This window comes from Setaria italica, chromosome VIII (assembly GCF_000263155.2).
Source record: "Setaria italica strain Yugu1 chromosome VIII, Setaria_italica_v2.0, whole genome shotgun sequence".
Taxonomy (NCBI): domain Eukaryota; kingdom Viridiplantae; phylum Streptophyta; class Magnoliopsida; order Poales; family Poaceae; genus Setaria; species Setaria italica.
In genome coordinates, this window is record NC_028457.1 from 337,597 (window position 1) to 358,726 (window position 21,130).

The 21,130-nt window shown below is 45.5% G+C and overlaps 5 protein-coding genes and 1 long non-coding RNA gene across 11 annotated transcripts; 4 read left to right on the forward strand and 2 right to left on the reverse strand.

Annotated features, from left to right (window-relative positions):
* The first annotated feature begins 418 nt into the window (after nt 1-418).
* On the forward strand, nt 419-5,761 carry LOC101765910 (AP2-like ethylene-responsive transcription factor At1g79700). The gene is made up of 7 exons (XM_004978412.3): nt 419-895; nt 1,560-1,645; nt 2,058-2,066; nt 2,198-2,286; nt 2,961-3,085; nt 3,605-3,681; nt 4,871-5,761. Exons 1-7 carry the CDS (start codon nt 636-638, stop codon nt 5,470-5,472), a joined length of 1,248 nt encoding a protein of 415 aa, XP_004978469.1. The 5' UTR covers nt 419-635; the 3' UTR covers nt 5,473-5,761.
* Nucleotides 5,762-5,979: 218 nt separating this feature from the next.
* Nucleotides 5,980-9,494, reverse strand: LOC101763340 (ELMO domain-containing protein A). Of its 6 annotated transcripts, XM_022829343.1 has the most exons (12): nt 9,329-9,494; nt 9,102-9,229; nt 8,856-8,975; nt 8,615-8,781; nt 8,417-8,525; nt 7,890-8,002; nt 7,325-7,393; nt 7,040-7,155; nt 6,898-6,952; nt 6,681-6,801; nt 6,398-6,540; nt 6,050-6,304 (listed from the first exon to the last, which is right to left on the reverse strand). In XM_022829343.1, the coding sequence occupies exons 4-12, from the start codon at nt 8,750-8,752 to the stop codon at nt 6,203-6,205; spliced, it is 966 nt and encodes a 321-aa protein (XP_022685078.1). In that variant the 5' UTR covers nt 8,753-8,781; nt 8,856-8,975; nt 9,102-9,229; nt 9,329-9,494; the 3' UTR covers nt 6,050-6,202. The 6 variants fall into 6 exon arrangements, with proteins under 6 accessions (XP_004978466.1, XP_022685078.1, XP_012704090.1 ...); XM_004978409.2 differs by lacking the exon at nt 9,102-9,229 and having other exon boundaries at nt 5,980-6,304; XM_012848636.2 differs by lacking the exon at nt 9,102-9,229 and having other exon boundaries at nt 8,856-8,862.
* A 153-nt stretch (nt 9,495-9,647) lies between these two features.
* On the forward strand, nt 9,648-11,206 carry LOC101754561 (GDSL esterase/lipase At5g55050). Its single transcript, XM_022829164.1, is given in 3 exon segments — nt 9,648-10,300; nt 10,401-10,653; nt 10,884-11,206. Coding segments are annotated over 3 exon segments (1,155 nt in total). The 5' UTR covers nt 9,648-9,721.
* A 1,287-nt stretch (nt 11,207-12,493) lies between these two features.
* On the forward strand, nt 12,494-16,061 carry LOC101754967 (protein DETOXIFICATION 21). Its single transcript, XM_012848561.3, has 8 exons — nt 12,494-12,804; nt 13,797-14,338; nt 14,437-14,523; nt 14,731-14,787; nt 14,870-15,108; nt 15,194-15,312; nt 15,405-15,491; nt 15,589-16,061. Exons 1-8 carry the CDS (start codon nt 12,502-12,504, stop codon nt 15,667-15,669), a joined length of 1,515 nt encoding a protein of 504 aa, XP_012704015.1. The 5' UTR covers nt 12,494-12,501; the 3' UTR covers nt 15,670-16,061.
* On the reverse strand, nt 13,038-13,929 carry LOC105915055. Its single transcript, XR_001164756.2, has 2 exons — nt 13,792-13,929; nt 13,038-13,699 (listed from the first exon to the last, which is right to left on the reverse strand). It is a non-coding gene; the product is annotated as an uncharacterized LOC105915055 (long non-coding RNA).
* Nucleotides 16,062-16,625: 564 nt separating the features above from the next.
* On the forward strand, nt 16,626-20,847 carry LOC101766320 (bifunctional aspartokinase/homoserine dehydrogenase 1). Its single transcript, XM_004978413.3, has 12 exons — nt 16,626-16,877; nt 16,988-17,138; nt 17,218-17,295; nt 17,503-17,618; nt 17,744-17,797; nt 18,198-18,285; nt 18,372-18,464; nt 18,678-18,718; nt 19,106-19,159; nt 19,816-19,979; nt 20,203-20,272; nt 20,420-20,847. The coding sequence occupies exons 1-12, from the start codon at nt 16,767-16,769 to the stop codon at nt 20,552-20,554; spliced, it is 1,155 nt and encodes a 384-aa protein (XP_004978470.1). The 5' UTR covers nt 16,626-16,766; the 3' UTR covers nt 20,555-20,847.
* The last annotated feature ends 283 nt before the right edge of the window (nt 20,848-21,130 follow it).

Here is a 21,130-nt window from a genome sequence, read left to right on the forward strand (position 1 = left end):
CAGGAGACGCGTCGTAGAGGAGGAGAAGAGAAACCAACGGCTTGCAATGCATTTGCAGGAGCGCATGGCGCCGGCTGCCATCTGGACGAGCGGCGTCAAGCGTGTGTTTGCCGTCTACGCAAAGAATCGCAAACGTGATTTTCGTCCTCATCTGCCCTAGGTGCAGCCCCGGCTCGGAGCCAGAGGCACTCGTGTCCTCTCCTTTGCAGCATTGTAACTGAGTAATTGATCCCGTTTTACAGCTCCAATGCTTGATGGAGTAATCGAGTTATTCGCGGAAAAAAAAAGAGTAATTGAGTTGCCTGCGTAGGTGATCTGCCACCTGTACACTGCTCAACAGAACTGCAGACGTAGAGGCCGCCGCACCGCACAGCACAGCAACGGGGTCGTTGCCAGGCGAGCAAGATTACAGGCAAACAGCTTGTCATGTAGCACTAGCAGCAACGGAGATCTTGACCAAAACCCCACCGCTGCCTCTTGTGCTCTATAAAAACCCCTGCTCCGTCCATCTCGCCGGCAAATCATTTACCTGCACCGGCGACGCCACCACCATCATTCATTCATCAGGGAGCGAGCGACGAGGGAGCCAGTAGGCGTACTAGTAGGAAACGCCGCCGCTCAGAGAAGAGACGCACATGGAGAGATCTCCTCGACCATCTCCGCCCCCTGTTTCCTCCCCTCCTTCCTCCTCGGCGTCGTCCTCCATCTCCACGGAGGATACTCCAATTCCTCCCCGCAGGAAGAGGGCGAGGACGACTCAGGCCAAGGGCGCCGCGCCCGACAAGCCCAAGAAGCCCCGCAAAGAGGCGGCCCGCCACCGCCACAGCAAGGAAGATCCCAATGCCACCGCCGCATCTGCAGGGAAGAGGAGCTCCGTCTACAGGGGAGTCACCAGGTACGCGTCTCGCCGTCTGCATGCCGTACTATCCCATCCCATCTCCTGATTTCTTCGATTGCCATCGCTGCTCTCTTCGATTCCAATCGCAATTCTCCGCGGGCCCTGCATTGCTGCCAGGTTTGTCAAAATCACTTCTTTTTTTTTCTCCCGAAAGGATGCCCAAAGCAATTCAGATTTCACAAGTAGTGGAAACAGTATCTGACTGATCTCCAGCCCACGACCGCGGAGGGCATCCAATGTTTGCGCTTGCACTATCGGTCTTCCGCTTGCGATTGTTTCCGACGCGAATCTCCCCTTGCATGTTGCATTCATCGAATTCTGGATGCAAGCTGTCAATTCCTGTTTTAACTGCTCATCGTCAGGACCTTCTTCCAAGTGTTGCCATGTGCTCTATACTGCTCTCTGTTTTTTGTTCAACCCAACTGCTGTCACTTTCTTTCTATTCTCACCGCGTATGCTCTTCAGAAAACACAAGAGGTCGTTTTCTGGTAGATAGAAAGTAGGAAAGTTAGTTCATCGGTATTACGGCCAGCCATCTTGATGCGCTCAGTTTGTTGAATTTCTTTTTCCCCTCTTCTCCTTGTTGTAAGGAGGAGAGTGTTGTAAATTAATGCTGCTGCTGCTCACCAACATACGCGTCGCATTGCATGCGTGTAAACAGGCACAGGTGGACAGGCAGGTTCGAGGCCCATCTCTGGGACAAGCACTGCCTCACCTCCATCCAGAACAAGAAGAAAGGCAGGCAAGGTGTGTATATTGCTGCTGCTAGTATCACAAATGCATGCACACTCAACTTGGAAAGGGATGTGGGAATGATTTCAAGCATTCCTGTCATATTCTTTCTTGTCTGGAAATTGGTTCCTTTTCATCCTATTTATTTTTCAAAAGGAAAACAAAAATTCTAATACGAGGGTTGAGCAGTGATGCCAATAGAAACCCGAACAATTAAGGTCCTTTGTCCTCTGCAAGGATCTTGATGCATCTGCCAGTAGTACAAGGCTTTTTCAAAAAGTGCACCGAATTTCTTAAGGCTGACATTCTGATCAGGTTTTGTTTATCTCCTTTCTTTCTGTTACCTTTGGTGGGGGCCCTTGCCTGGTGATCTGCATGTGACTGTGATCTACTGCTTGCTGCTGTATTGGGTGTCCCTACTCAATAGTCTATTTGGGTAAGTCCCACCATTTACTAAAAATATATCTAGGCTGTCTTTGCCAGATTCATTTTACTTGGGACCAGATCATGGTGTGATCTGCATCCTTGTCTTGGTATGAAAACCAACTAATTGTCTATGATCTGCAGGGGCCTATGATACTGAGGAGGCAGCTGCTCGTGCATATGACCTTGCAGCTCTCAAATACTGGGGTCCTGAAACAGTCCTGAATTTCCCTGTAAGTTCCTGCATGATCCTAGAAAGCAAACTGTCCCCAATCTGTCAAGAGTTTATATTGTCAGCAAGCTCCTGTTTGTATCGACCAAATATCCCAGAGGCAGAGGATGAACTGAAAATGGCTTATACTGTGCTCAATTATTTATGAACAAGGCACCACCAGCTAGTAATTAATTTAGATTGACGTCAGATCGAGCCATGAGCTCACAACCCCTGTCGGCTTGTTACAACTAGTAGGAGACAAGACCAGCCTTCATTAATGTGTGGTTGTAAGCAAGCAGGGGCAGTAACTGGCCGTTAATGTTGGTACCCATCATGGGCGTGTTTGCTTCGTTTAGTTCCTGAATGTCCGAATGTTTAGATACTAATTAGAAATATTAAATATAAGTTAATTACAAAATTAATTGTATAAATGAAAGATAATTTATGAGACGAAGACTGCATAAATGAAAGATAATTTAGGAGACGAATCTATTAAATCTAATTAGTCCCTGATTTGACCATGTGATGCTGTTGTAAATATGTGCTAATCATGAATTAATTAGACTTAATAGATTCGTCTCGTTAATTAGCCACAGTTTATGCAATTAGTTCTATAATTAATTTAGCGTTTAATCCCTATTGGTATTCGAACTAAAAATTAGTCGGCTAAACATGATGATTTGATTGATGCAGGCGGAGGATTACTCGAACGAGATGTCTGAGATGGAAGGGGTGTCGCGGGAGGAGTACCTGGCCTCCCTTCGCCGCCGGAGCAGCGGCTTCTCCAGAGGCGTCTCCAAGTACAGAGGCGTGGCCAGGTTACTACTTAATCACCTATTGGATTAAACCCCGTCACTTATTAGTTATTAGGTGCTACAAACATGCATATAGAGTGTACTGCTACTCTGTTTCAACTAGAACATGCAGCAGCCAGCATCAAACACACCTGCAACTCAAGTACCAAAAAAGGAACTGAGAATGGGGTCCAGTGCAGAGTGCAGGCTGACTCAAAGGCAGAAACCTTTCTGCTGTAGTGTTCTCTAGTCGGCTGACACGGCATGTTGAGATGAGGTCCACCTGTAACGTGACTGCCATGCATCACCTGGGCCTATGACACGTCACATGCCAGCCATGTCATGCATGCATGACTCATCACTCATCAGCATTGTGCACCTAGAAATGCCAGCTCTGTACCGCACGCATCACTTTAGTTTTGAAACCAGTGCATCACTTACTATCTCTCCTCATTGTTTAGAGATGCATGTCTTGAATTCGTTCAGTTTATAGGTTATTAAACAAAATGAAATTTTAATATTCTTATTGTTTTGATGGTCCAGGCATCACCACAATGGGAGGTGGGAGGCACGGATTGGGCGAGTCTTTGGGAACAAGTACCTCTACTTGGGAACATTTGGTATGGACTAGTGTACTATATTCCTCGATGTAATGTTTATAGTTTCATGCTCTTTGCACCTCTTTTAACAAGTTAGCTTATACCAGCATTTAAGGGCTACTTTTGTTTGTTGTAGAATTGTCCTACTTACTAACAAGGCCACCTGCTTTTAACCGATTTTTATGAAGGTTCATCAACCTTACTTCGGCACAATTAAATAGCTTGCATTTCTTAGTTTCCCTTCAATGCAGACTAGACAATCCCATTACTGTCCTATATTCAGATACAGGTGATCCTAACTACTATGTCTATTTTCTAAAAAAATAAAGGAAGAAAACATTGAATCTGATCACTATCAAATCAGATCATAGGAGCATAATACTGGTGCACTTTTCCTGGACAAAAATTGTCCCTTTCTTGACTGTCAAGATCAAGACCATAAGACCAAGATACTGTCATGTAAGCAATCCCCAGAAATTTGATCCTCCAGTAGTCCAACTTGACCTAAAAATTAAGCTGTTGGCTAATTAGTAGCCAAAACTACATGGCTTCCTAACTCATGTGACAAGCACGTGACACGAGTAGTCACCACTCACCTGCCAGCCACTACCAGTTGCAGTAATAATAAGATGGTGCCTAGGGATCTTCAATTCATCAGCACTGCCGGCCTTTTGTTTTTTCACTTGCTGTGTGACTCAGCACCAGCAGCCAGTGATCTCTTCACGTGCATCAAGCATGCCCTGCGTGGCTGTGTCAAAACTAGATCAAGATTCAAGATCCGGACCACAGATTTGCTTTCACCGCTATTTCCATCATAAAAGGCCAGTGATAGAGGAAAACACAGAAGTTAACTACTTGCACTGAAATTTGGACATGTCCAGTGACTGGCACATGTGCAAAGAAGCAGCCACCGTCCATTCAAATTAGTGAACAGCCATTATCTGCAATTCAGCATATCCTATTAAGGACAACAGTGGTTGAATATATGATCATCTCCTGCATGTTGTATTCTCAAACAAACAAATATATAGAGTCATCAGAATCTGTCAGCAAATATTTGTCTTACTTTCCAGATGCACTGTACTCTAAGAACAATGACACTTGAACAAATTTCGCACTAGAATTTCTGAAGATATTAGTCAAGCAATCCTATCCAAACTTGCAAAAATGCACTCACTCAGACAAACTTACCATCATTCTCTTCCTGCAGACACTCAAGAGGAGGCAGCCAAGGCCTATGATCTTGCAGCCATTGAATACCGAGGTGCCAATGCTGTTACCAACTTTGACATTAGCTGCTACCTGGACCACCCGCCGTTACTGGCGCAGCTACAACAGGATCCACAGGTGGTGCCAGCACTCAACCAAGAACCTCAACCTGATCAGAGCGAAACTACAGTCCAAGAGTCCGACTCAAGCGAAGAGAAGACACCTGATAACAATGCAGAACCTGGTGATAATGCAGAGCCTGATGCTAATGCAGAGCCTGATAACAATGCAGAGCCCCTCACAGTCGATGACAGCATTGAAGAGAGCTTATGGAGCCCTTGCATGGACTATGAGCTGGATACCATGTCAAGATCTAACTTTGGCAGCTCAATCAACCTGAATGAGTGGTTCACTGATGCAGACTTCGATAGCAACATTGGGTGCCTGTTCGATGGTTGTTCTTCGGTTGATGAAGGCAGCAAGGATGGTGTAGGTCTGGCAGATTTCAGTTTGTTTGAAGAAGGCGATGGTAAGCTGAAGGATGTTATTTCAGATATAGAAGAGGGAATACATCCTCCAACAATGATCAGTGTGTGCAATTGATCCTGAAACCTATATGTGCATGTCTGTGGGATCTCAGATATCCAAGGAGGTTTTCACTTTTCAGGTGTCTTTTCTTGGGTATACTTGATTTGTCCAATGCCATAATGCCACTACAGCAAAGCTGAACTTGTAGAAAGCCCCATGGCATTTAGCTTGGCATTAGACAAGTGTGTTAATGTTCCTTGATTCTTTGAATTTGCTCCAGGCTGCTTGACTAACCTTGAGGGATTGTCTCACTTAGCCTAGATTCAACTAATCACATCCTGATGAATCTGAAATGTGATTTAAATGGTTGTGTGGTATCACAGTTGCATGGCAGTGCTGCCAATGCAGCATATATTTGTGCGTTTCAAGAGTTTACAAGGCCGTAACCCTAATAGCTCCAGCTTAAGGAACATAGCTTCTTTTTTTATTATTAATCTTGACAGAAGACCTTGTATAATTTTTGTTCAATACATGTGGCATTTTTTTCAAAAGCAGATAGTTTACCCAGAGACACTTAAAAGATAATAGGAAGTTGAGTATTTTTTTCCCCAAGGCATCATATATGGAGTGGAGCTTTATATTATGACCAATATACACCAGTATTACATCTTGATGTCAAAACTTGTTGATAAGTATTTTTCCTTTCAAGGCATCATACAAGCATCCAGTAAAGGAATGCACAACAAATTTAAACAACCTATGGACAGCGTAAAAGTATCTCTTTTCCAGCGAAGTACAAACATGACTACCTTGTTAGCATTCTGAATGATGGCAATTCTTGAACGCTAGAAATGCACCCCATAGTAAGCTCTTTCTCTAACTGAACTCGTGCAGACTTCAGAACCTCCTATAAAATTGAAATAATCATCAACTCAAACTAGATAATGCAGCAAAAATTCATTAACATGCATAGATTATTGTCTTAGTGAAAAATGCTCACATTAAATTCCATATAACTTGCTTGCCTTGCGAGCCATTGAGCATCAAGCACCTGAAATGCTACACAGAAAAGGTTATCGAAAGCCGCCTCGTCATCTTCAAGTAGTTGAATAAAGTGGACACCAGCTTTTGTACTCATTTTTCCTACAAAGAGATACAACGGATAAAATTCAGTTCTCCATTGATTGCCTGCTTACGAACCAAATTCCAAAAGCAGTAGAGCCATGGAGGGAAAATGAATCCAAATGAATACCAAATATTTAGCAAAGATTGCAATAAATCACCTGATTGTAAATCCAGCATTTGAACTAACATATAAGATATGTTTACACCACCTGCTGCAAAAGGATACTCCCATTCAGCTCTCTTACCCTCCACCTTGTGCAGTAGCCTATGAAAGGAATCCTGCCATGTAAAAGCAACTACAGAGGTTAAACACTACTGAGTCACCCACAGATAGCCAATTTATAGAGTAAGCATTTGGGATGAAAAGAAACATACTGGGTAATTTCTGGCAAAGTAAATTAGATTCTCCAAGGACAGGAACCCACCTGCCCTGCAAGTTCAGCATAAAAATCATATTGGTTCAAGTGGTGTCAACATAATGCATGATAATTCATCATGAAACATCATCGCTAGGAACCTAAAATCTGTTGATGGGTCAGAGTTTTGCCAGCCCATCTCCTTCCACAGATCTGATTTTAGAGGAGGAAGTTGTCGGTCAGGATAAGCCAACCTCCAAAGCTCTTTCAGAGCATCCTGTAACAGAAAAAAGATATTACCTTTTCGATTCACACTACCTTGTCAGTCACGAATACCAACATAACAAATCTATTGTATTTATCCCATTGTTTAAAGGTAAAAAATTAGCATTCACTTGATAACAAAAAAAGATACCATAAAGGTAAACTACATACAAAACGAGAACCTGATGCTTGACAGAGGAGCAGTCATATGGCACATCTAACCTTTGTTTCAACAATCTCAATCTTTCTACCTGCAAAGTAAGTGACACTGTTGAATGCCAGAAAACATTGCCTTAACAAAGTCGAGCAATGTAAACACTACTTTAGCAACCGAGAAGGAAGTCAAGAATAACATGCATAAAGTTGCTCTCTAAAAGTGTTGATATTAAGGGAAGAAGGATTCCATTGATTTTCTTTAGACACATGCATGTCAGCATCCAATGCGAAAGTCAATCGAAAAGAGAAATTAACAACAGATATGAAATGGATACACAAACATTTGTATTCATGATTGTAAATAAGGTAAGGAAACTTTTGACCTTAAGCGCCAAATCGCCAATGAACTAGGGCAATATGAGAAATTTCTACTTACACTAATATCAAATCTATACTCATACTAATAACAAAATCTCCTGATAGCACACTACTATTTCATAGAGTCATGCTTTCAATAGAATGATTCCCTTTCCTTTCTGTTGTACTTGTACATCAGTTCAAATGAAAATAGGACTTTTGCAATCACTGTACCTGTAATGGACTGAGATTAAGTGGAACTGTCTGTCCATTTTGTGAACTTTGGGGAGCCGAAGAGCAACCAAAAAGTCTTGCAATCAAAGATCCAAATTCAGAAAGAACATTTACTGCATAGAGATAAGTGGGTCTTTCAGAACAGTACTTCGGAATGGCATGCTGACAATTGTAAGTGTAGCATATTAATCAGAAAAGAATGACAAAGGTGAATTTCAACACAAATGGTAAATAAATGTTCTGGATATAATCAAATCTTTAATCTAGGGGATCTTATATATATAATGCACTGTACATTTTCTTATCAATACATGGATTGTCTATGGTGTCCAAAGCATTAAGAAATAAAAATGTGAGCTAAATGGATATTTTCAGAAATAGAATTACCAGCAGCTCCCAAGTGATAACTCATAAATAAATGGCCAAAAATGAAATAATTAAACAAGTAGGACTGTAGGAGTATGTTCTTCTATATATATGTGTAGGGAGGACACTATAAAATTAACATCTAGCTCTTCTTGAATCACCTATCTTTCTTGCAGATTGAGCAATAAAAATTGATAGAAGATGCGCCCAGCGAAGGCACTCCTGTCTTGTCCCATCCCAGAAACCTGACCACGTAGCAGGCTCGTATCTCTGCAAACAAATAAAAAGAAAGGGCATACTGAAAAAACATGAACTAGAAGTTGGTCACAGACCCAAGCATTTCATGAGAATTTACTAACCTTGGATTTATCTTCATGAGGACCATTTCCTAGAAGAGGTTCTGTCACAGGATTTGATATTGTTGTCTCCATTCGTTTTTCACTTGTGTTATCAGTTTCAGTCCTGCAAGGCCTTCTTTTTATAGCTTTTGAGGCCATACTAACTGGATGTATGAATCATGCCTGCTCTGAGAGAGAATGGAGCAATATCAGAAAATATACGTTGGAAACAACTAACCAGTAGAGAGCTGACCAGACTAACCAATATGCTTTGGCGAACAAGAATCCCAGGAATAATTTAGAAGTTCAACAGCTGGCACACAAAACTAGGCAGTTGCCAGTAAAGAACTATTTGATGAACCATATTCATAGTGAAACTTACCTAAAAATATAGAGAAACAGATCAATACCAGCAAATTTAACCCCAGGTATTGAACAAATTAGAACACCTAAGTGCAATAGAATTTACGCCCAACTACTCAAAACGCGAGAAGCAATTTTCACCAACTCGCAGCTATTTGGCCCAACACTGGCAGCCTCCTTGACATCAAAATTTGCAAATTTAGACCCTTCTTAGCATCTCGAAGGAAGCTAGGAAGCTGCTGGGGATCGTCCCGTTGAAATCTTGCGAAAAGCCTGAATACAGGTCGCCTCCACCAACCCAGTTTGCATGAAATTTCTCCTAGAGAAAAAAAATGGAACTAGCGGCATTGCATCAGATCGCGATTCGCTTACCTCGCTAATCGCGAGCGTTCACCGCCCGATTGAGACCCCAATTCCTCAGTCTCCGCGCTTTCTCTTCCTCCCCTTTTCGTCGGCAAGGTGGCGAGGTCAGAGGAGAGGAGCGTCGGTGCCAGAGATTCAGAGAGAGATCCCCACCCGCACGGCAGGCTCTGCAATCTGCACAGAAGGCCATTTTCCTTTCGTTGCAGGGTTGTTCATGCAAATATGCCATGAGACATGCTATACTACTACGTGCCCCCCTAGAGAAACAAATAATCACATATGACACCTGCTCTTTCGGCACCGAGGAGACTGGAACTAGGCCCCACTTGCCAGTTGGCAGCACCATTTCAACCTCGCCGCGAGCGCCAGCTACCGACCGGTTCGCGCCACAACGTCCCAGGCATGGCGCTCCTCCTCTTCGTCCTAATCCACTTCGCCGCCGCGGCGGCGGCTGAGTCATCTCGTTCTCCGGCCACGGCGCTCTTCGTCCTCGGGGACTCCACCGTGAGCTGCGCGTCCAGCATTCTCCCCCTCAACCTCACCGCACCCTCCCTCTCCTCCGCCGGCCCGTGCCTCTTCCCCTCCGGCCGCCGCCTCCTGCCCGACCTCCTCGCGGCCAAGATGGGCCTCCCACCGCCGCCCCTCATCTCCACCCTCAACGGCACCGCAGCCGCCGCGGCTCGGGGCGTCAACTTCGGCGGGCAGTACGGCGACCGCGGGATTTTCCGCATGGGCGCCGTCGGGCAGCAGCTCCGCCTGGCCGCAGAGACGCTGCAGCTTCTGCAGCTGGAGACGGGCACCCCGCAGGACGCCCCCTCCGCTGCCGCGGCGGCGGGCGCGGTGTTCGTGCTGTCCTTCGGCACCGACGCCTACGCGCGGCTGCTCGCGCGCGGGCCCGCCGAGGCCGCCGCCGCCGCGCCCAAGCACGGCCGCCGCGGGCTCGGGCGCCTCCTCGCCGACCGTATCGCCCGCGCCGTCGCAGTACCGTGATGGATTCCTTCCGCCCCCTAAATCTTTGCAGGTAGCTGCAACTCACGAAGACGACCATTAGTTTTGACGTGCCCGCGCGTCGTCTCTGCAGGAGCTGTACGAGGCGGAGGTGAGGAGGGTGGCGGTGATGGGGGTGGCGCCGCTGGGGTGCGCGCCGCGCGTCATGTGGGAGGCGGGCGGCGGGCGAGGGTGCGTGGAGGAGGCGAACGAGCTGATCGAGGGGTACAACGCCAGGCTCGCGGCGAGGCTGGAGGACCTGCGGCCGCAGCTGCCCGGCGCCGACGTCGTGTTCTGCGACGTGTACAAGGGGATGATGGAGATCATCTCCAATCCCCGCAGACACGGTAAGGATGGGATCCCGGCTATTCTTTTCTTTAGGCACTTAATGCAAATCGCCATTGTGATCGAGTTTAATTTGTGACCTTCATCTTTATGTTTTAGATCTTCATGTTTCTTTTTATATATGTGTGATTGGTGATGACGGACTGTGAAAGAAAAATGAGGAAAGGAAATGGAGTTTCTGACCAATGCAAAATGGTGCTGATGTACACACACAAAAAACATAGGGTTGGAGGAGTCGAGGGAGGCGTGCTGCGGGGTGGGGCCATTCAAGGCGACGGTGGGTTGCCTGAGCACGGAGATGGCGTGCGCCGCGCCGGAGCGGCACGTGTGGTGGGACCTCTACACCCCCACGGACGCCGTCGCCGCCCTCGTCGCCAACTGGTCCTGGAGCTCGCCGCCGCCGGCGACTAGTTCGGGCTCCGGCGACTCCGACGTGATGGGCATCTGCAGTCCCATGTCTCTGCAGCAGCTGGCAGCTGGGTCGCCGCCGCCGGCGTAGCAGTGCATCAACAGCTGCTAGCTGCTCAGAAGGATATATCTAGATGCATGTTGTGATCGGTTATCGATCGACGACGTTTTCTTCTACTGCAGCAGTAAGATGTTTTTGGTCGTTGACACGTGGCAACAACCTAGGACTGACCTGAGAGCCTCGCGCAACTACAATAAAAAAATCAAATGAAGCTGATGCATGCTACTAGTAATATAATATATATATATATATATATATATATATATATATATATATATAATTTATGAGGAGAGAGAAGTTGGGTTGCATGGGATGAAATCCTGTGAACAAATTAATTAAGAAAGCAACGGACGCCTTCGTTTCCTCAGCATGCATCATTACCGTCACTCGATCAGAGCGCGCATGCAGATACGATCTGCTCCCTCCGTTTAAATTACAATTCGTTTCGACTTTTACAGATCATAGTTTTTGCTACATATATAGATATAGATATATCTAGATGCATAGGGAAGTCTATGTATCTAGAAAAGTCAAAACGAATAGTAATTTGAGACGGAAGGAATAGCTAGCTAGGTGTGCTAAAAATCAACGTGTATATACTACTGTAGTAATATTATATAAAGAATCAATGCGTGTGATCGATGAACTAGACGGGAGCAAGATATGATCTTCAATGACACTCCCGCCCTTTCAAATTGTAAGTCATTCTAATTTTTTGGAAAGTCGAAACATCTCAAGTTTGATCAAATTTATCCAATAAAATACTAACATTTATGATGCTTTCTATTAGTTTCTTCATTCAATATATTTTCATAATATATCTATCGGTAATTTTATTTTAATTCTCACGAAAGCGTTGTTTCTCGCCCATGAATCATGATATAGTATGCTGATTAATTAAAAGCGTCTGGCAAATAAAGCTTGTTATTATGCAACCATGCATGCATGCATCTGGGTGGCTGATAATGGATGGAGATGCGTGGCCAGCAGGATCGATCGGCTCATTCTCGGAGGATGCCCTGCAACCTAAGTCAGTCTGTCAGATGGCCGGACCAAGCAATGGAACACATAGGGCGGACGATAAGCTAAGGTGTAAGGGCGTCGATCGTGTGCGTACACTGACCATGGATGGGATCAGTACTAGACCTAGTACTATTACCGTATTAATTACTACGTACGTGCTTCACCTGCGGCCACAAGATGAACCGGCCGGCGACTCAACCACACAATTCACAATAATACCCATGATACCTTCTTCAGCAGCACTGTTGCAGCCGTGCTACAAGGGGCAATCTCGTCATCGTCACCTACCGAAACTCCTTAACCCAGTTCATAAATACGCCTGTGTGCCGTGTGTGCCGCCGACCGCCGTCGATACGATATGGAGGACAAGCAGGCTACTGATAGCAGCAGGGGAGAGGAGGCGAACAAGGTGCCCCTGCTCGACCACCACCATGGAGGCATCAGCAAGGAAGAAGACGACGCGCGCTTGCCGCTGGGGCGGCGGGCGTGGGAGGAGAACAAGAAGCTGTGGGTGGTGGCGGGTCCCTCCATCTTCACCCGCTTCTCCTCCTTCGGCGTCACCGTCATCAGCCAGGCCTTCATCGGCCACATCGGCGCCACCGAGCTCGCCGCGTACGCGCTCGTCTCCACCGTCCTCATGCGATTCAGCAACGGCATCCTCGTGAGTCCCACTACTAATCTTGTTTTGTTTGCCTTTTTTTTTTTTGACAACTGATATATGTAGGAGTAACACTTCATCTACCAAAGTGAAGGTGAACCATATGACTCCCTCACATGAGAACTCCCCAACCAGTAGTCAACCACCACCATATTTTCCTACATAGAAGGTACAAAACCCGGTGCTTATTACTGCAAAACAACGACCTCTTGCAACACCCCTAGTTTCAAGTCTACTAAACCAAGGCACGTCCTGCGTTTTCATTCATAACACAGTGCACATTGACAAGGACCAGAGAGTAGCAAGACAAACTTTTCTTAGGCACTAGCATTACAAAAACTGGCCCCATAGAGAGTGACGCGGCACACTCAATCAGAGGAGCACCATATTCATGTCTAACTTTACAAACTGGAGTAGTCTTTCACATGCACCAACCGTAGTAGCATTCAATTTTTCATCAAGTTTCAACCAAAACCGTTTTGTGGCCCATGCAAGCTCGAGATACCATCGATTTTAAGCTCTTCATCTGCATTTTGGGTCCACGCTTAAATTCCAGTAAAACTCAAATTCCTAGATTTGGAAAGTTTCTTGCACGTGCAGACGTGCAGTGCAAAAGAGACACCCAGCATCAATACGTTGGTGTTCCAATTGCTCTCTTCTTCTCTCGGTCAACAAAATAGCGAGGCGTCAGGCTTCCATCAGCAGTAACCAATCCATCATCATCGATTGTGAAGTCAGTGTCCAAAGCCATGGTACAAAATGCATGCACAACTCCAATCCGTTTGATTGCTAGAATTGCATTCTTGGCTGGCACAAACACTCTCTTTTGCGACGCAAGATGAACAACGTCTGCCCTGGTGGCCTGGCGTCGGCTCGTCGCCAACAAGACGCAAGCAACCTGTAAAAGCATTAACAGCTGAAAACATTAGGATATCCGACTATATGCCAACCAATTTAACACCCTTCAAGCTTAAATTTCATGGACGTTACTGCAGCTGGGCATGGCGAGCGCGCTGGAGACGCTGTGCGGCCAGTCCTATGGCGCCGAGCAGTATCACATGCTGGGCATCTACCTGCAGCGCTCCTGGATCATCCTCTTCGCCTGCGCCATCGCCCTGCTCCCTGTCTACCTCTTCACCGAGCCGCTGCTCATCGCCCTGGGCCAGGACCCCAAGATCTCAGCGGTGGCTGGCGTCATCTCTCTCTGGTACATCCCCGTCATGCTCTCCTACGTCTGGTCCTTCACCCTCCAGATGTACCTCCAGGCGCAGAGCAAGAACATGATCATCACCTACCTCGCCATGCTCAACCTTGGCCTCCACCTCGCCTTGTCGTGGCTCATGACTGTCAAGTTCAAGCTCGGCCTTGCTGGGGTCATGGGCTCCATGGTCATTGCCATGTGGATACCCGTGTTTGGGCAGCTTGCCTTTGTCTTCTGCGGTGGTTGCCCTCTCACGTGGACCGGGTTCTCGTCTGCTGCTCTCACTGACCTCGGTTCCATCATCAAGCTCTCGCTGTCTTCTGGTGTCATGCTCTGGTAATTAAGCAGCATATTTATGGTTCAGTATGCATAATATAATGCAGTTTCAGAATGGAAAAAAAAATAGATATTCATTGATCTGCTTGGTCTTTCAGTTTGGAATTGTGGTACAACACCATATTGGTGCTCCTCACAGGGTATATGAAGAATGCAGAAATTGCACTTGATGCCCTTTCAATATGGTAATATACATATTATTCTATGCTAGCTCCATTCAGTAGTTGTTATTCATACTTCTTCCATACACAGATATACTCTGGTCTCTCCACTCGTAATTGGTGTTAACTACCAGAATAGTAGCTGCATGTCATTGTGCTTGTCATGATGCTCCTTTTGTGATCACAAACGGCATAACTAAGCAGTGTGGTATCTATTTGTGAACTGTGCAGCCTCAACATCAACGGTTGGGAGATGATGATTTCTCTTGGCTTCCTGGCTGCAATAGGGTAATTACTTTATCTTGAAATTTTTATTCATAAATTTTGTTCTTCTTTCTACAATTTTGATGTTAATGCAATGCATCTTCAGGGTGCGGGTGGCAAATGAGCTTGGAGCTGGGAGTGCAAGAAGGGCCAAGTTTGCGATCTACAATGTCGTCATCACTTCTTCCTTGATTGGATTTGTGCTATTTGTGCTCTTCCTTTTCTTCCGTGGAAGCCTTGCCTACATATTCACTGAGAGTCGAGCAGTGGCCGATGCAGTGGCTGACCTCTCGCCTCTGCTAGCCTTCTCCATATTGTTAAACAGTGTCCAACCAGTGCTATCAGGTATGATTCAGTTCTACTGAATGATAGAGATTGGTGCAATGTACCTTATTTTACTGATACTAAAATGTCATTTCATCATCTGCAGGTGTCGCTGTTGGTGCTGGCTGGCAAAGTGTAGTTGCCTATGTTAACATTACATCGTACTACTTGATTGGCATTCCTCTTGGAGCAGTCCTAGGCTATGTGGTGGGATATCATGTAAAGGTACGATCATACTGCAGTTTGGTATTACCATTGTGTCGGGTGCATCTTAGCGAAGTTGTGTTCCTCACTCCACTTGGTTTCCTGTTGTGTAGGGCATTTGGATTGGCATGTTGCTGGGAACACTAGTCCAAAGTATTGTGCTTCTGTTCATAACATTAAAGACCGACTGGGAAAAACAGGTTACCTTGACTCACTCCCTGTTTGCTAAGTGTTCTGCTTAGCTATGATATTTGCAATCTTCAAAAATACTGAACTATTCATTGTTCCTATTTGCAGGTGGCGCTTGCTCAAGAGAGATTGAAGAAATGGTACATGGACGAAAACAGAAGACTGGTGGGCTCAAGGGGCAATGCTTGAACCAGCTCTCAAAAAAATTTGGTCAGCATCGGTGACCCTTCAGCAGATGCACACGTATTTCCTGACCTCTCAAGAACAAAATGTGAGAAGTTTAGCCTATCCTGATGATTATGTGTTACTCCTCAAGCCAAGCAAGGAAATCAATTATCAGCAGCAGTCAACGTCCAGTAGAGATTAGAGAAGCGCTGTATCATTTGCCAACAGGACGGCGCATATGGGTGAGCCTGTGTTGGCTAACCATGAGTTTGGCAAGACTGTTGCTCTGCATCAATTTTGGGGTATGCTAATGTCCCCATCAGAGCAGTGGTTGTGGTTTGGGGGCATTTGTGCCGATTGTGTGAGTACATTTGCACATAATTAATTAGTTGAAGATGTGGACCCATTGAGCTCTTGTTTATCTATCTTGTTGACCGTACTACTGATTTCGGCAGAATCATATGGATTAGGCTACGCAAACTACAGGTTTCTAGCCCCGCTTTGCTAGGGTTTCGTTTGCGATCTCGCACTGAAGTGTTGATTTCAGATAAAATTCAATCGATTTTCAGCAAAACTATCGATACTGTAATTCAACCCGAGACAGATTGGGTAAACAAAATCGAATGCGAGGTCAGAGGTCATGGGAGGAGGGGACGAACCGAGCTGAACTCTGTGTAGGTGAATGTGTGGGGGGGGTGGGGGGGGGGGGGGGCGCTTCCTATACTCCCCCTCCTCGATTTCCCATTGCTGCACGTCAAGGCTTGTCCGCCGGCGTGCAGGGCTCATTTGCCGCCGCGCCGCCGCCGCTGGCAAGGAAGAAGAAAGGACGAGCCTGTCTCGCGGCGATCCACCGATTGGGCCTGGGCTTCTCAGTCTCTGAAGCTGACACATGGGTCCCACGCTTCTAGTGGTGGCGACTGACTCAGCACGGCCCACTCATTGGGTCCACACGCCAGAGAGACGAGCTCCGTGAGTGCGAGTACACCACACGAGCACACGGCGGCGGAGGATTCCCGGCGGCTCTTGGCGGATTCAGCGGCCAGTGGAGGTGCGCCGGCCGCGGCCCATCCAGTTCCTAGCCCCTGCCCTTAATTCCCTCCCGACGAATCGAAGTTGTGGAAATGCCGGCGCCGGTGAAGTCGGTGCTCCCCGTTGTGCTCCTCGGCTGCGGCGGCGTGGGCCGCTACCTCCTCCGCCACATCGTGTCCTGCCGTCCCCTCCACGCCAACCAGGTTTCGCTCTTCTCCTCCCCCCTGTCCGACCACCTGTATGCCCGATCGATTCGGTGGCCACTGATTCGCTGATGGTTTCTGTTGTTTCACTGCCTGCTTATTGCCGATAGGGCGTGGCCATCCGGGTGGTTGGCGTCGCCGATAGCTCCTCCCTGCTCGTCGCCGACGACGTCCACTCCAGCGGCCTCGATGATGCGCTCCTCACCCAGCTCTGCGCCGCCAAGGCCGCCGGCTCTCCCCTGTCTGCCCTGCTCGGCCAAGGTTGATATTGTCCCATTTGATTCTACTCACCTTCCTTGGCATGTAGTAGAATAATAGATGCTTGGATGTGCAATTTCAGGGCACTGTCAGCTGTTCCAGAACCCTGAGGCTAGGAGCAAAGTCATTGACGCCGCTACCATGCTTGGAAGAACAACTGGTTGGTTTTTCTGTGCTCAACTGCATATACACATATCTTCATCTTCCTCTACCTCCAGTATATTTTGCTCTCTGCCTTTTATGTTCCAATCTGTAGGCACCAAAAAGCTTTACATTCTGCTGTTTTATCTCTGATAGATTTGAATCATATTTTTGGTATTGTACCCACACTTATCATTTTATTGTGACGCCTCTATTCAATTCTCAGGCCTGGTACTAGTTGACTGTTCTGCAACCTATGACACTGTTAGTCTGCTGAAGGATGCCGTGGACCATGGATGCTGCATTGTATTGGCAAACAAGAAACCTCTTACCGGTGCTTATGTAATTCTATCTGACTTCCTCTTTTCTGCTAAAAATAGTCTTTCTTGATGCTTAATTTGCATTATGTCCTGTAATTCAACAAAGAGCAGTTATCTAATTAACAAATGTGTTTGTTGCTGTCGCAGGAGGATTTTCAAAAGTTGGTCTCCAACTTCCGTCGGATAAGATTTGAATCTACTGTATGCTCTTGCTTCTATCAGTGGCTCCGTTTTCTTTTCCCTTTCCTATTTTGATGCCTGTACATACTACTGCTGTCTATATATAACCAGAGTTTTGCAGCTATAGGTTTATCTCAGAACCTTGCCTGTAATATGTGAATGTTGTGGTATATGATGCAAGCTAACTATATCATTGCAATTTCATTCTTTCAATGTTCACAGTGAATTAATTCTGTATTGACTGTTGTCTGTTGGTTGAGTATTGTTGCTCAAATCAAAAGATAATGCAAATATATACATGATAACAGTCAGGGCATACATATAACATAGTTCTATTTCTATTTAGCATTTTTCTCTCCTTTATGGTGTTTTCACTTTTGCTAGGGATCTTTGGTGATTTATGTGCAATTGTTACTTTCAGGTTGGAGCAGGTTTGCCTGTGATAGCTTCCGCAACCCGTATTATTGCATCTGGAGATCCAGTTTCTTGTATAGTTGGCAGTCTAAGCGGTATGCAGTTATTAGTCTATTATGTAAAAAAAGATGTCCTGTTTCTTAAAAAAATAACACAAGTTTTCCTTCATATGGGTTTGTAGGTACACTTGGGTATGTGATGAGTGAGCTGGAGGATGGAAAGAAATTTAGTGAAGTTGTGAAAAAAGCCAAGTCTCTTGGCTATACAGAACCAGGTTTTACAATATCTCATTGAAATATTTTTTTCACTACAATTTTCATGTGCTGATTTGTAGTTACCTCTTGTTTGTGAAGTGGAGGTCAAACAAAAATCTCTATATTATTATGTAACTAAGATAAATGAATATAAATAATTTAAGCACAAGGAACACAACTTAAGTATTTATCTTTTACGCTTGTGCATTTACTGATGTGTTTATTTTTACCAGATCCACGTGATGATCTTGGTGGAATGGATGTGGCTAGAAAGGTTAGATACCTCACAATTTCCCACTCAATAAGTGGTGTTCTGTTTGTTGCTTTTTTCATTTCCTAAGTGAACTGTTATGTATTGCATGAACTGTTGCTGTGTTGAGTTTGTGGTTTGTGTCCTACTAAGATTTGATGTGGAAAATCTTATGAGCATAATCATTATCACAAAACGCTCCTCCTGTTCCAGTAGGCCATGTTATCCACTTGTTCATATTCGAGTTTAATAAGATCGCAGCTTCAACTTCCATATAACCATCTGCATATGGTTAAATCACAATATAAAAACTTACTTTTTTGTGAAAGGGGTAGCTAAGGTTTGGTTCAAATGTTTCAGTTATCTTTGTTAACATGCAGTCAGTTCTAAGAACTTCATGTTTGCATGCAGGCGTTGATCCTTGCTAGGCTTCTGGGGCAACAAATCAGCATGGACAATATCAATGTATGCCTATCTATACTAAAAGATTTATGACGTCAACTTTGATAGCGTTATTTTTTACAAGCATGGTGCTTTCTAAAAACTGGGTGATATTTTCACTGTTATTGATTATAACTGAAACTTATATGAGTGTGACTGTTACTTTGGCTATTCATGTTAACAGTAATCAAGTAGGTCTGGGCAAAGTTACTTCCTCATGCTGTACTTGTGGATAGTGTGCCTCCTATTCATTTGAATGGTTACATGGAGCCATCTTTTAGGCTTGGTACTGGTTTACTGTAGCATGGATATACTTGTCTGAATTTGTTACAGCAATCATATGCATATATGCTAAGTCTGAAAGAGTTTACTAAACAGCCTCCAAACTTGTAAAGTTGTTTATATAGCTGATTGATGGTGCCATTTGTTTTTTGTGGTGTAGTTTGATTAGTTTATATGGCATGAGAGCTTTTCTCTAGATTTTGTGCGATATGATAGCTATTAATTTGAATGTCCTTAACACTATCATTTGTTACTGTAGATTCCTTTCTTTTATACAAAGTTACATCATGAATATAATGTCCTACAGTTAAGTGAATCCCTGATGTTGTAATCAATCAGGCACTGTGTTTTTGGCAATGTCTAAGTGAGCCAATTTTTGTGTTTCTCTTGAATCTCAGGTCGAGAGTTTATATCCTAGCGAATTAGGACCTGATGCAGTATCCACAGAGGACTTCCTTGAAAGTGGTTTAGTACAACTTGACAAGAGCATGGAAGAAAGAGTGAAAGCAGCATCTTCAAGAGGAAATGTTCTTCGCTATGTCTGTGAGATTGGAAGCACAGGGTATGCATCCAGCGTAGCGTGATAGTACTGTGCAATATCCAGTGGCATCATAAATCAGGGCCATATCTTTTTTTTTCTGAATCTAAAACATTGTTTCTTGTTGTCATTAGTTGTACCAAAATCTTGTTGCCTACCATTTGTTTACTTATTTGGATCTTCTTCCAACCTTGTTTCTCCCTCGCTACTTTTCAATCTCTATGTGGCCTAACGCCCTACTTTGCAGGTGCCAGGTAGGCCTTAAAGAGGTCCCAAAAGATTCAGCGCTCGGTAGATTGAGGGGAAGTGACAATGTGGTATGCTATCATTCGTTCTCCTACTTGCTCTATTTTTTGTTTTACCATCTGTCACCACTGTCTGTTCCCAAAGCGTCAATATCCCAGCTACCATTTGGTTGTCCCTGGTTTGAGATTTTTCACAAATGTGTTTTGCTCGGTGATCAGGTGGAGATATACAGCCGATGCTACGAGAGCTCCCCTCTGGTGATCCAAGGGGCGGGGGCTGGCAACGACACCACAGCTGCAGGCGTTCTTGCTGATATAATCGACCTCCAAGACCTGTTCAGGAAGACGGCATGATTAGTGTCCACCCCCATCCTGTTAGTACCAGAGCGTTTGATAGCTGTACGTAATAGCCATCCTTGAGTAATGAGTGGTGGTGTCCTCTGTGGGATGAGAGGGTTGGTCGAGGAGTTGAGGTCGTATGGACACTTTTGTTCATCCAGCTGCTGCATACTGTTGCGAGCAAATTGGCAAACTGGGACATGCGATGCCGAGTTTTTTTTTTTCCGAGAAACAAATATTTGTTTGACTGAAACAAGATCCCGTTCTGTAGAAGCAACCAGGCATGGTGGTGCTGGTGATACCTGGAACCTGATGGACATTGTTTTTTTTTTTTTCGTAATCGAACTCGATCCAAAGAGAACGTCCGGCCCACGGTGGTGGAGCGCTACAGATATCGGCTCACGTCCGGCCCACACGCCAGAGAGGGCGAGCTCGATCCAAACCTCCCCGCCCCGCCGCTCCATTCCATCCCAATCCAAATCCCAAATGCTGCGGCGCAACCCCACCCGCATCGAGCTCCGGCCCTCCGACCGCGACGAGCTGGAAGACCACCTCCGCGCCGCCGCCGGCAGCACCCCAACGCCCACCACC

Bases quoted from the DNA above. Each gene is read 5' to 3' on its own strand.
- LOC101754967 (XM_012848561.3), top strand. From the start codon at position 12,502: ATGGAGGACAAGCAGGCTACTGATAGCAGCAGGGGAGAGGAGGCGAAC. The intron at 12,805-13,796 runs GTGAGTCCCACT...ACGTTACTGCAG, and splicing joins GATTCAGCAACGGCATCCTC to CTGGGCATGGCGAGCGCGCT. The intron at 14,524-14,730 runs GTAATATACATA...TGAACTGTGCAG, and splicing joins CTTGATGCCCTTTCAATATG to CCTCAACATCAACGGTTGGG.
- LOC101763340 (XM_004978409.2), bottom strand. From the start codon at position 8,752: ATGGCCTCAAAAGCTATAAAAAGAAGGCCTTGCAGGACTGAAACTGAT. The intron at 8,526-8,614 runs GTTAGTAAATTC...ATTTGTTTGCAG, and splicing joins CTCATGAAGATAAATCCAAG to AGATACGAGCCTGCTACGTG. The intron at 6,305-6,397 runs GTGAGCATTTTT...TCAATTTTATAG, and splicing joins CAAGTTATATGGAATTTAAT to GAGGTTCTGAAGTCTGCACG.
- LOC101766320 (XM_004978413.3), top strand. From the start codon at position 16,767: ATGCCGGCGCCGGTGAAGTCGGTGCTCCCCGTTGTGCTCCTCGGCTGC. The intron at 17,296-17,502 runs GTTGGTTTTTCT...TTCAATTCTCAG, and splicing joins CATGCTTGGAAGAACAACTG to GCCTGGTACTAGTTGACTGT. The intron at 19,980-20,202 runs GTATGCATCCAG...CCTACTTTGCAG, and splicing joins TGTGAGATTGGAAGCACAGG to GTGCCAGGTAGGCCTTAAAG.
- LOC101765910 (XM_004978412.3), top strand. From the start codon at position 636: ATGGAGAGATCTCCTCGACCATCTCCGCCCCCTGTTTCCTCCCCTCCT. The intron at 2,287-2,960 runs GTAAGTTCCTGC...TGATTGATGCAG, and splicing joins AAACAGTCCTGAATTTCCCT to GCGGAGGATTACTCGAACGA. The intron at 3,682-4,870 runs GTATGGACTAGT...CTCTTCCTGCAG, and splicing joins CCTCTACTTGGGAACATTTG to ACACTCAAGAGGAGGCAGCC.